The sequence below is a fragment of the Indicator indicator genome, chromosome 16 (genome assembly GCF_027791375.1).
Source record: "Indicator indicator isolate 239-I01 chromosome 16, UM_Iind_1.1, whole genome shotgun sequence".
NCBI lineage: Eukaryota > Metazoa > Chordata > Aves > Piciformes > Indicatoridae > Indicator > Indicator indicator.
Window position 1 is genome coordinate 2,431,587 of NC_072025.1, and position 13,166 is coordinate 2,444,752.

A 13,166-nucleotide genomic window follows, 5' to 3' on the forward strand; every position below is an offset into this window, starting at 1 on the left:
AGCAGAGGGGCAGAATCCCCTCCCTGTGCTGCTGCCCTCCCTGCTTTAGATGCAGCTCAGCACACAGCTGCCTGCTGGGCTGCTAGCGTCCATTGCTGTCTCCTGGGGAGTTTGTCATCAACTGACACCCCCAAGCCCTTCTCCTCTTCACCCAGCCTGGATTTGTGCTTCATGACACTAAAGACAAATACTTGATCATGCTGCCTTCAGAAATGAGGTAATGCAAATTTGGGAAAGCAAGCCAGCCTATCCCCCCACCCCTCCCTCCCACACCACCGGTGTTTGTCAAGTCTGATTTTACTCAAGGGTGGCCAGAGGTTTTAATGAGTTACTCTCAGAGGGCTGCCTTGCAATTTACCATGACAGAATTGCAGCTCCTATCGATTAAAAACAAAAAAAACCTGCTGAGCTATTCTGAACTGCTTATGGAATGGGACCCTGCTGCGCTGCTTGAGAACAGCCATCCTGCCCAGTTAGTCCCCCCTCAGGATCCAGTTATGGGTTTGGCCTACAGTGACATCCCCCAGGCCACCAGCCATGGTATTTAAGGCAGGCTGCAAACAGGTCAGAAGAAACTAAGGGAATCAGCTGTTCAAATCAGAATGAAAACCAGTTGGGAGCCACATTCTAATAGTCTTTGGAGGCTCTCTCCTAGTCCTTCCCAAGGCTCCTCTAGACTTTGGAAGCTCTCTCCTAGTCCTTCCCAAGGCTCCTTTAGTCTTTGGAAGCTCTCTCCTAGTCCTTCCCAAGGCTCCTTTAGTCTTTGGAAGCTCTCTCCTAGTCCTTCCCAAGGTTCCCTAGTCTTTGAATCAATTTTCTGAGTATCTCTGAGTCTTCTTAAGAGTGATGTCATCTTTCAGATGATGTAATCTATGCCCAGCTGCAGACCTGAGAAGATGTATTCCCTCCATTCTAAGTTCTCTGTAAGATGGCAACTCCGAGGACATCAGTTGAGGGAAATTTGGGAGTTCTCATTGACCCAATAGTTTGAAAATCACCAAATTGTCCTTTTTCTTCTGGTTTCAGCTGCAAAAATTGGAAACTGTAATTATTTTCTTTATTTTTTATGAAAAGAAATGTGCAAAACTCTTCTCAGGATCATCTTGTCACTAGGATCAGAACTATCACTCAGTTCCTTTCCTTCCCAGCATAATCCTCCACATGGCTTCTGAAATCAAACTCTTTTGGTTATCTTGGGCTATGTGCTGTTTGGAGACCAATTTAATAGCAGAAGGATTTTACTGTTGTCCCAGTAAATGTTCTTGGTTCATAAGTCAAAATAATTTGAGCTTAAATATAGGTTACTGCATCCTGGCACCAAAGCCAGGGGTAGATGCTCTGGGAAAAAAAAATAAAATAAGGAAAATTCAGCAAATTGGTCTTAGAAAAACCCAAAATCACTCATTTTTTTACTCTGAAAGCTGAAGGATTTTTTCTTGTCTAGCTGCATTCCTTCACTTGTTACCTGGTATCATTCTGCTTTTATGGCTTCTGCTGGGTGACCTTGGCCTAAGGTTTGTAGGATGCTAATGTTCAGAGTCTGCTTCCTGCACTTCTCTTCAGAGGCAATAGGGTGAGGGCCTAGCTCTCTGCTCCTTGAGTGACCATCTGTCTCCATGCTTACCTCATGGTCAAGAACCACTGAGCAGCCCAGACTCCCTGAAGAGCTGTTGGAGTGGTTCAAAGCCAGAGATAACAAGAGCTCCCCTGGAGAGCTGGAGCACCCATGTTTGCTCTGACCCTGGCAGTACAGCCCCAGGCACTGTGCCAGCCCTCCTGTGCCTCTGCTAACTACACACAGATTCACAGATTGCATCAAGTTGGAAGGGACCCTCGAAGGTCATCTTGTCCAACCCCTCTGCAGTCAGCAGGGACACCTCCAACCAGAGCAGGCTGCTCAGGGCCACATCAAGTCTGAATTTGAATGCCCCCAGGAATGGGGCCTCAATCACATCCCTGAGCAACCTGTTCCAGTATTTCACAGTATCAGAGTATCAAAGTATATCAGAGGCTGGAAAGGACCTCAAGAGATCATTGGGTCCAACTCCCCTGCCAAAGCACTCCTCTCACTCTCATTGTGCAGAACTTACTCCTAATGTCCAGCCTAAATCTCCCCTGCTCCGGTTTCAAACCATTGCACATTGTCCTATCACCACAGGCCCTTCTAAACAGCCCTTCCACAGCCTTCCTATAGGTCCCCTTCAGATATTGCAATGCAGCTCTAAGGTTTCCCCAGAGCCTTCTCCAAGCCCAGCATTAATTCTTTCAGCCTGTCCAGATAGCAGAGGTGGTCCAACCCTCTGATCATCTTTGTGGCCCTCCTGTGGACCTGCTCTATCAGACAGTGAAGTTGATACCATGTTATTCAGGCCATCTAGGCTCCAGCCAGCTGCAAGTATGCCTTCCTACACTGCAATCGAGCTTCCTACTGCAGGGTAGATATGGCAGACACTTCAGAAGGACTCTATTTATATTCTGCCCTACTGGTAAATTCATTCATTGGACTACTCATGCAAAATGGATAATGCAAATGAAACTGCTACATTTGGAATGAAGTTTATTTTCACACTCCAGTGAACAGGAGTGCAGTAGATTGGTTTTTTTTTTTCTTCATTTTTTTTTCCCCTTGAGGTCGTTTGCCCAGCTGTAGTCCCTAAAGCCCTTAGTTTCAGATCTGGGGGAAGATGTCAGAGCAGTCTGCTGTTAAGCTGGAATGGTGCAGGCACTTCATAGCACTGGCTCTGGAGCCCAGACACTCCTGCCCAGCATTGATCTGGAACTGCTGAGTGGCTGGCTGGGTTACAGCACTGCAGCCGTGGCCAAGGCTGCGCTCTGCTCACTGCAGGGTGAGTGATAAATTCATGCAGAGCATGGACAATTGCAGGGGAAGGGATGGAGAGGCTGGCTCTGAGCTCAGGAAGTGGCCACTTAGCCCTGTGCTCACTCAGAGCCACACTAACACACAGATGTAATGTCCAGCTAGGAGGTACAGAGAGTAGATGAAGGTCCATCTCGGAGGTACAGCAAGTAGATCATGGTCCCTGTGCATACTGGATCCCCTCTCCTCCTCATGTAGGACTGAGAGCCTCACCACTAGTGACCTCTCCATCAAGTCACTGCATAAGATCAGTAGAGTCATAGAATTGTTTGTGTTAGAAGAGGCCTTTGAGATGATGACATCCAACTGCTCACCTAGAGCTCACAACCCCACCACTACTGCTAAGCCACTACCACTAAACGCTGTCTCTAAGCACCACATCAACACATCTTTTAAATACTTCCAGGGATGGTGACCCCACCACCTCCCTGGGCAGCCCTGAATTGGCACAGGCTGTAGAGGTGAGCAGGGATGCTCTGCCCAGACACGAGGCAGCACACTCCCTCTCTGACTCCTCCACCCACCCCTATAACTGTGCCTCAGCCTGCCCTAAGCATACTCCTGTAGTTGGCACACACACTCTTCCCCAATGGACTAGAGTGCCCTGCTCACAAGCTTTTATTAGCCTATCTAGCAACAGAGCCTGTGAGAGAAGGTTGCCACCTAGCAGATGAGACATTGGGTGGGATAATGTAGGGAAGCAACCAAGAACAGAAGTCTTCAGCACCTCTTCTCTCCCCACAGCCCTTCTCCTTCTTGAACTCTGTATAGCAACTTGCCCCATGTGTACACCCAGAGTAAATCCAGCCCAGCCCTGCTACAGCAATTAACACCTCCAGATCACCACTGCTGATCTGTGCAGTGAGGAAAGGTTACTGTGAACTTTCAGAGATGGCACTTCAGAGGAAGAAAGAACTGTCAATGTGGTTCCAAGGAGCACAACCACTTGCTCCCACGCAAAGCTGAAGCAGCACTTCTCTTCCCTCTCTCCTTGCTGCTTTGTGGCATGTGCTGCACCAATGACAAGGGAGCACCCCTTCTCTCTGCTTCCCTTCCCCAGGATCATACTCTCTCTGGAAACTGCTGCCTGGGTCAAGCCCTACTTGAAAAAAAGACTATCCTGTTTGCTCAGTTGGGCTCTGCAATGCATAACAGAGTCTGCATTGCAGTCTCAAACTGCAATCCAACACCATCTGTCCCTTCCACTTGCAGCACTGCATCACTCCAGGGAGTCTGCTCTTGGTGGGGGGGGGGGGGGGAAGAGGTCCAGAGGGTGCCTGGCTCTGCTGACCCCCCAGACCAGACAGAGAAAGGGATGGGAAAATGCCCCCCACCAATCTGTATGATGAGACTGAAATTAGAAATGGCTGCAGACAAACTGTGAGAAGCAAGACAGGAAGGGTGCTGATTTCCTCTCATTTCAGTATTTTTTCAAACAAATTCAGTACAATCAACTGCAAATACACTTAAATCGTCTTCAATAGCCCTATGAAAAGGAAGTGAAGGCGGAGAGAGAAGCAAGCACAGAGCTCTGCACTGCTGTCGCTACTGTGTCTGAAGGAGCTACTTTAACAACAGCCTAAGCCACCAGCTCACCTTTCCTGAGTGTTCTTGGGTTAGAGGACAAGGAAGCAATGCAACCAAGGGACAAGACAACAGATCTGGAGATATTTCATTGCTCTATCAGTCTCTGATTCACTGAGTCACACCTGGGAAGGACAATTTTGCTTTATTTATGCACTTCTTGCTTTCCTGTGTTGTGAAGCAAATTACCCTAGCAGTGAATTCTTCAAGGCTGCAGCCATGTCACCCAAGCAGCACCTTGCACAAGTCAGTCCAAACTTCAGCAAAGCATTCTGCTCTGCTCTGCTCTGCTGAGGGAAGCATTCACCAACAACACCACCAGAAAAGATGAAGCCTGGAATTGGTACAGTATGCACCAGTGCTCTCCCTCCCAGCCTGTGATGCCGGGAGGAGGAAACAGCTCAGCTCTACCAGGAATTAGTGTTCTGACAGCTCGGTGCAATCTAGCCATGACCTGCATGACTGCTTTCCCTTCACATTCCCAGGAGCACACTCTGCATTAGATCAGGCTCTGCATCAGGCTCTGCTCCAAAGCAGAGGAGAAAGTATGGGGAGGGGAATGAAATTGCCTTGACCAGCCTTCCTTGTCCTGAAAATATGCTTCTGACATGTGGAGAAAGTTGCAGGGAGCTTTCTCTTCGCTTTGGAGAGCATGGAGACAGAAAAAGTAATATAATTTTCAAGTGACTTTAAGGTTGTGGCTACATTCACATTACACCTGACAACTCAGGCTGCATATTGCAGTTTTACAAGGGCTTGTACTAATAGGACAAGGGGCAATGGCTTTGAGCTGGAAGAGGGAAGATTGAAACCAGAGATGAGGAAGAAATTCTTGAGAGTGTGGGTAGGGAGACACTGGAACAGGTTGCCCAGGGAGGTTGTGGATGCCCCCTCCTTAGAGGTGTTGAAGGCCAAGTTGGATGAGGCCTTGAGCAACCTGGGCTAGTGGAAGGTGTCTTTGCCCATGGCAGGGGGGTGTAACTAGATGGTCTTTAGGGTCCCTTCCAACCCAAACCATTCTATGATTCTCCCAGGAGCAGCACAGGGCCCAGGGGTAGTAGGGCTCTTGCTTTTCACTGGGTCACTATGTTTTTAAACAGACTCAATTTGTCTGCAGATTGCTCTTCTTTCTTCTTCCCCTTCCAGAATTTAGAAAGCAGGAAGGTTATAAAGCCATTTATTGAAGAGATAAGAAGTAGATGCTTGGGCGAACAAATGCTACAGGTTCTGCAAATCAGCCATCTCTAAACCTTTCCTCTGAGCTGTTTCTGGACCTTTTTAGGGCTCTGGGGGGGCAAGACCCTGCTGTCTGGCTAACTGTTCCACTCACAGGCAGCTCTTCTATAGGTAAACACTTCCTGCAGAGGGTCCACCTGTGCTTACTCTCCTCCCAGCCCACACATCAGCTCCACAGATTACACAGATTATGATCATGCAGCAGAGAGCAGAGTCTCCAGTGACTTAGTCACAACGAACTGAAGGCCCTCTCGGGACCCTGCTAAAGGCAAAGCATTAGGCTTGAGATGTAACTCTGCAGCACTCACACTGGGATAAAGTAGGAGAACGGGCATTCAGAGAAAGCCCTTCTGTGCAAGAGCAAGAGAAGTGGGGAGAAGATTTCAGATGCAAGTGCAGCAGGAGCTGTGCTCACCTCCTCCCACTGGTGGATGTAGCGGATGAGGCGGGAGAGGCGCAGCAGGCGCAGCAGGCTGAGGATCTTGGTGAAGCGCACGATGCGCAGGGCCCGCGCCGTCTTGTACACCTCCGAGTCGATGCGGGTTTCAACTATCAGGAAGATATAGTCCACAGGGATGGAGGAGATGAAATCCACCACAAACCAGCTCTTCAGGTACTTCATCTTGATCCTCTGTGGGTCTAGGATGATCTCTGTGTTGTCCTCCACCACAATGCCCGTTCGGAAGTTGAGGACAAGGTCGATGAGGAAGAATGTGTCTGAAACCACGTTGAAGACAATCCATGGGGTGGTGTTCTCATCCTTGAAGAAAGTGATGCCCACAGGGATGATGATCAGATTCCCCACCATCAGGAGCAGCATGGTCAAATCCCAATAAAACCTGGACAGGAAGACAGAAACATGTGAGGACAGCTGTAGCGTAGCGATCAGAGAGCCCAGGTCAACAGAACTAACGTGCTTTATCAAGAATCAAGAATCAAGAAGGTTGGAAGAGACCTCAAGGATCATCGAGTCCAACCTGTCACCCTACACCTCATGCCTATCTAAACCATGGCACCAAGTGCCACGTCCAATCCCCTCTTGAACACCTCCAGGGATGGTGACTCCACCACCTCCCTGGGCAGCACATCCCAATGGCCAACCACTCTCTCTGTGAAGAACTTTCTCCTCACCTCCAGCCTAAACCTCCCCTGGCGCAGCTTGAGACTGTGTCCTCTTGTTCTGGTGCTGGTTGCCTGGGAGAAGAGACCAACCCCCTCCTGGCTACAACCTCCCTTCAGGGAGTTGTAGACAGCAATTAGGTCTCCCCTGAGCCTCCTCTTCTCCAGTTTAAACACCCCCAGCTCCCTCAGCCTCTCCTCATAGGGCTTGTGCTCAAGGCCTCTCCCCAGCCTCGTTGCCCTTCTCTGGACATGCTCCAGCAATTCAACATCTTTCCTAAACTGAGGGGCCCAGAACTGGACACAGTACTCAAGGTGTGGCCTAACCAGTGCTGTGTACAGGGGTACAATGACCTCCCTGCTCCTGCTGGCCACACTATGCCTGATGCAGGCCAGGATGCCATTGGCTCTCTTGGCCACCTGGGCACACTGCTGGCTCATGTTCAGCTGCTGTCAACCAGTACCCCCAGGTCCCTTTCTGCCTGGCTGCTCTCCAGCCACTCTGACCCCAGCCTGTAGGTCTGCATGGGGTTGTTGTGGCCAAAGTGGAGCACCCGGCACTTGGACTTGTTGAATGCCATCCTGTTGGACTCTGCACATCTGTCCAGCCTGTCAAGGTCCCTCTGCAGAGCCCTTCTACCTTCTAACAGATCAACACCTGCTCCCAGCTTGGTGTCATCTGCAAATTTACTGATGATGGACTCAATCCCCTCATCCAGATCATCAATAAAGATATTGAACAGGATGGGGCCCAGCACTGATCCCTGGGGGACACCACTAGTGACAGGCTGCCAGCTGGATGTGGCACCATTCACCACCACTCTCTGGGCTCAGCCCTCCAGCCAGTTCCTAACCCAGCGCAGAGTGCTGCTGTCCAAGCCACAAGCTGCCAGTTTGGCCAAGAGTTTGCTGTGGGGCATCTCCTTGTCATTCCTTCCCTGTGTTCTGCTGGTCTGCCTGGTGTACTCAGTGTGCTTCAGCTGCTAATGAACTAATTAATAACATAGGGACACTCCTTCTCTGGCTTAGAAAGTTCAGGGAGGAATTGGGTACATAGCTGGACACACCACTTGAAAACTTAGCCTGGGACTTCAGGGCCACCCAAGATCAGTCTGCCATACCTGCAACTGTTAGGTGAAGAGAAAGAGAACAAGAGTCTGGAAGGCCTCAGAGTTTCTGTGCCAATAAATCCATCCACAGTTCAAATCATCAGGCTTGCTCCTACTGCCTGATCTTTCTTTAGAAGCATCTAGCACTGACAGCATTGGGCTCAGGATGGAACTGGAGACCACGATGTGATCTGCAGGGCTCAGTGTAATTACAGAATCAACAAATCCCAGCATGCTGGGGGCTGGAAGGGACTTCTGGGGATCACCCAGTCCAACCCCCCTACTAAAGCAGGGTCACTCACAGCAGTCTGCCCAGGATCATACTGTCCAGGTGGGGTTGGAATCTCTCCAGAGAAGGAGAGTCCAGAACCTCTCTGGGCAGCCTGCTCCAGGGCAGGATTGATAAACTCAGAGTCCCATGCCTGCAAAAACCTCTGTCATTTCTAAAGTAAACAAGGACAACATTTAACTACTGTGCCATGAAGCATGGTCTCCAAGAAGCTTATCTTCACTTTAGTGGCAAGTCAGTACTACCCAGAGGGCTTTCCAACAACATCCACTGTTGGTTCAGAAGGCACACACAATCCCAGCATCCCTCAGTTATTTGTTTGGGATTACCCCCCAGGTATTAGTGTAAAAAATACACAAACACACAATGCTGCCCCAATTCACCCAGACATTGCCTGTGTCTCATACTTTGTTGAGGAGTCTCACAAAGAAGCCTCACTGCTCACCATTGGGCTACTCTAGTCCCCTCCCTCTTGAGGAGGACTTGGGGGTGTCAGTTGATGACAAACTCCCCAGGAGACAGCAATGGCCTCTGGCAGCCCAGCAGGCAGCTGTGTGCTGAGCTGCATCCAAAGCAGGGAGAGCAGCAGCACAGGGAGGGGATTCTGCCCCTCTGCTCTGCTGAAACCCCACCTGCAGCATTGTGTCCAGTTCTGGGGCCCACAGCAAAAGAAGGACCTGGAGCTGTTGGACTGGGTCCAAAGGAGGGCCACAAAGATGATCAGAGGGCTGGAGAACCCTATGGGGACAGGCTGAGAGAATTGGGGATGTTCAGCCTGGAGAAGAGAAGGCTCCAGGGAGATCTCAGCCTTCCAGTACCTGAAGAAGCCACAGGAAAGCTGAGGAGGGACTTTTGACAAGGGCTTGGAGTGACAGGATAAGGGACAATGGCTTTGAGCTGGAAGAGGGGAGATTGAGACTGGAGATGAGGAAGAAATTCTTTCCAGTGAGGATGGGGAGACACTGGAACAGGTTGTCCAAGGTGGTTGTGAATTCCCCCTCCCTGGAGGTGCTCAAGGCCAGGTTTGATGAGGCCTTGAGCAGCCTGGGCTAGTGGAAGGTGTCCCTGCCCATGGTGGGTCATCTGTAACTAGTTGCTCTTTAACCATTTGACCCAAACCATTCTGTGATTCTATGACATGTTTCCCATGCAGAGATGCCCCTGTGCTTGGCTGTCACATTCCCAAGATTCCAGCAGCTCTACATTGTGTGATACAGGGTGGTTACTACATGGCTGTGAAGTATTGTAAATAGCTTGTAGTAAGATGGTCTGGTAACAAGAAATGAGCAAAGCACAGAGAGCAAACATGATCAGGTTTGGTCACTTCAACCTGAAGACACTACATTCAGGAAGCTGCAGTGGCTCTTCTGGGCAGTCACACTAATTACCGTGGTGTTTATCTTATTCCTAATCTCTTGAGGACCAAATCGGCCTCATTCCTATCCCATAAAAGAGGTGACAGCAAGCTAACACAAGGGAGAGAATGGAGCCTTCCTTTAAACCAATAATCTCAAGAGCAGTGGGGTCAACAGTGACTCTGGATTTACAGTGATGGAAAGAAGGAAACTGGTTTGCTGAAGGAGGACACAAACAATGACAAAAAGAAGGAAAGTGTTGGGTTTGCTGAAGGACAACATACAGAGTGTTGTGAGGAAGGAAACTGGTGGGCTTGCTGAAGGAGGACAGACACAGACTGTTTTTCTGTCTGACAGATTAGGGTCAAAATCACTGAAATGTTTTAGGAGAAACAGACTCACCTTAAAGATCCCCAAAATTTATCTTAAGCCTGGCCCTTGCACCAGCCCCAGCTGCTGAAGAAGGGTATCACTGTAGTGAGACATCTCCATTGATTTGTTAAACCCTCAGCAGGAAAACAAAAAAGGCAGAACATGCCTTAAAAGCCTTCTCTATGTAGATTCTCTGCCTGTTAGGAACATAACACTTTCAAGCACCTAAAAGCGTATTTAAGATTCCAGCTCTTACACATATACAGCCAGGGTCACAAACCAGCAGCACACCAGCAATTCTTAGAACCAGTCACAGGATCACAGCATCAGATAGGATCAGAGAAGATCACAGGCTCACAGGATGTTAGGGGTTGGAAGGGACCTCCAGAGATCATAGAGTCTGCCAGAGCAGTACCATAGAATCCAGCACAGGTTGCACAGGACACATCCAGACAGGGCTGGAAAGTCTCCAGAGAAAGAGACTCCACAGTCTCTCTGGGGAGCCTGTTCCAGTGCTCTGTGACCCTTACAATAAAGAAGTTCCTCCTCATGTTGAGGTGGAACTTTCTGTGCTGCAGTTTACATCCACTGCCCCTTGTCCTATCACAGGACACAAATGAGCAGAGGCTGTCCCTGAACCTTCCTTCCTGACACCCAACCCTCAGATATTTATAGACATTTATTAAATCCCCTCTCAGTCTTCTCTTCTCCAGATTAAAAAGCCCCAGGTCTCTCAGCCTCTCCTCATAAGGCAGTGCTCCAGTCAGGAGAGGCTGATGGGAAGTGATTTCACTCTGAGCAAAGGTATCCACTAATAAGGTTCCTCAAAATGCTCTGAGCTCCATCTTTCCTGCTCTGATGGTGCCCTGGCCCTGCAGGCTAGGCAGCATGCAATCCTTCACTGAGGATGAAGGGACACTTGGTGCTGGTAAACACTCAGCAATGAGGTTTGTCCATATGCTCCTACGAGCAAGGTGCTGTCACACCCTGCTGTGCATTAATGCTGTCGAAATCCATCTTGTGGCCTTCCTTATTAAGGGCCTGAGACGATGCTGCAGCTTCCCTCCTCGATTAATCTAGATAACTGCACAAGAACAGGAAGTCTGGAAGCTGTGTGCACATTATTACCAAAAATAAATAACCTCCTCACCATCTTTAATTTGCCTTGGGGGATACAGGAGGAGATGTGCACAAAGAAAATTATTATTTCCCAAGTTTCAAATTAATGGTGTGAGGCAGGCATGGCCAGGCTTGCAGAAATGGAAAGGTAAATGGCTTTGTATTTCTCACAGCCTCACAGAATCCCATCATGGCAGGGGTTGGAAGGGACTTCTGGGGATCATCCTGTCCAACCTCACTGCTAAAGCAGGGTCACCCACGGCAGGCTGCCCAGGATCACAATGGCCAGGTGGGCTTGGAATCTCTCCAGAGAAGGAAACTCCACAACCTCTCTGGGCAGCCTGCTCCAGGCCTCCAGCACCATCACACCAAGGAAGTTTCTCCTCCTGTTCAGATGGAACCTTCTGGGTTCCAGTTTGTGCCCATTGTCCCTTGTTCTGTCACCAGGCACCACTGACAAGAGTCTGGTCCCAGCCTCTTGACCCCCACTCTTTAGCTCTTGCTGATCATTGATCAGATCCCCTCTGGGGCTGCTCTTCTCCAGGCTCAACAGCCCCAGGGCTCTCAGCCTTTCCTTCTCACAGAGATGCTCCAGGCCCCTTAGCAGCTTTGTAGCCTCCACTGGACTCTCTCCAGTAGTTCCCTGTCTCTCTTGAACTGGGAAGCCCAGAACTCGACACAGCCCTCCAGATGTGGCCTCACTAGGGCAGAGTAGATGGGTAGAACCTCCCCCAATCTGCTGGTGATGCTCTTCTTGTGTCTCGTTTTTATGCTGCCTTTCAATACTTAGGGGCAACTGGGGACAATGACAACAGTGGCTAGACTGGCTCACAGTTTCAGTAAGGTATTTTGCACACACAGCCCCAGTAAGGTGCATTCTGCCTGACCATAGCACTTTCTCCTACCCCAGTCTCTACTAGTCATGGTCAGGTGTCCTGCATCCTGATTTATAACTTTTCTTGCTTTTCCAGTTCTAAGATATCAAGCTCAATTCACACACTCTCTTCAGTCCCACTCTACCAGTGTCACTGAACTGTCCACAGGGAATCATGGTTTGTGGGCAAACAAAGATGAAGCAAGCAAAAATCACAGAATCACAGACTGGTAGGTGTTAGAAGGGACATCTAGAGATCATCTAGTCCAACCCTTCTGTCAAAGCAGGATCACCCAGGGCAGGCCACACAGGAACAGATCCAGATGGGTCTTGAAAGTCTTCAGAGAGACTCCACAACCTCTCTCAGCAGCTTGATCCAGGGCTCCAGCACCCTCACCATAAAGAAGTTTCTTCTCATGCTGAGGTGGAACCTCCTGTGTTCCAGCTTGTACTCATTGTTCTTTGTCCTGTCACTGGACACCACCAAAAAGAGCCTGGCACCTTCATCTTGGCACCCACCCTCAGATATTTATAGACATGGATCAGATCTCCTCTCAGCCTTCTCTTCTCCAGAGTAAGCAGCCCCAGGTCCCTCAGCCTTTCTTCATAGGAGAGATGTTCAAATCCTCCAATCATCCTTTTAGCTTTCAGTTGGGCTCTCTCTAGTGGATTCCTGTCTCTCTTGAACTGGGAACTGGACACAGCATTCTAGGTGTGGAGCTCATTGCCTCTTGTGTCTCTTAAACACACTTCTCCTCAAGGGTGTACTGGTGACCCACAATTATTATCACTGCTTCCCTTCTGTTCTGACCTTTAAAGCCTTCACTTACAAAACACAGAGGGTGAACTTTTGCATCCAACATAGAAAACACAGAGGCTGAACTTCTATATCCAATATACCCCTGCTAAGGAAAGGGGATCAAAGGTGTCAGGTAGGGGAGAGAACCTTAGGACTCTACTAAGGAGGCAGAAAAACACCAATTCCAGCACAGAAATTCCCCTGCCTTTACAATAACAATCTGCCTAGATGTTAACACTGAACTCTGAAGATTCCACAGCTTCTGCACATTTTGATTTTCCCCATACATGAAGTATGATCTGCTCAGGGTAGCATCACTGGATTTGGACTGAGTGGACTCTGAGGAACCACAACACCTCAGAGGTCTAATATCATCCATGTGTCATTTTGTATTTACACTCAGGAACATCTTTTCACTCCCTGTAAGTTATT

At 49.2% G+C, this 13,166-nt stretch overlaps 1 protein-coding gene across 1 annotated transcript in view; it reads right to left on the bottom strand.

Annotated features, from left to right (window-relative positions):
* The window catches only part of HCN4 (hyperpolarization activated cyclic nucleotide gated potassium channel 4), a 130,401-nt gene that overhangs the window by 86,478 nt on the left and 30,757 nt on the right, over positions 1–13,166 (bottom strand). Inside the window, exon 2 of the mRNA XM_054388008.1 lies at positions 6,114–6,537. Within this exon, the coding sequence (XP_054243983.1) occupies positions 6,114–6,537 (424 nt within the window). The remainder of the gene's footprint in view (positions 1–6,113; positions 6,538–13,166) is intronic.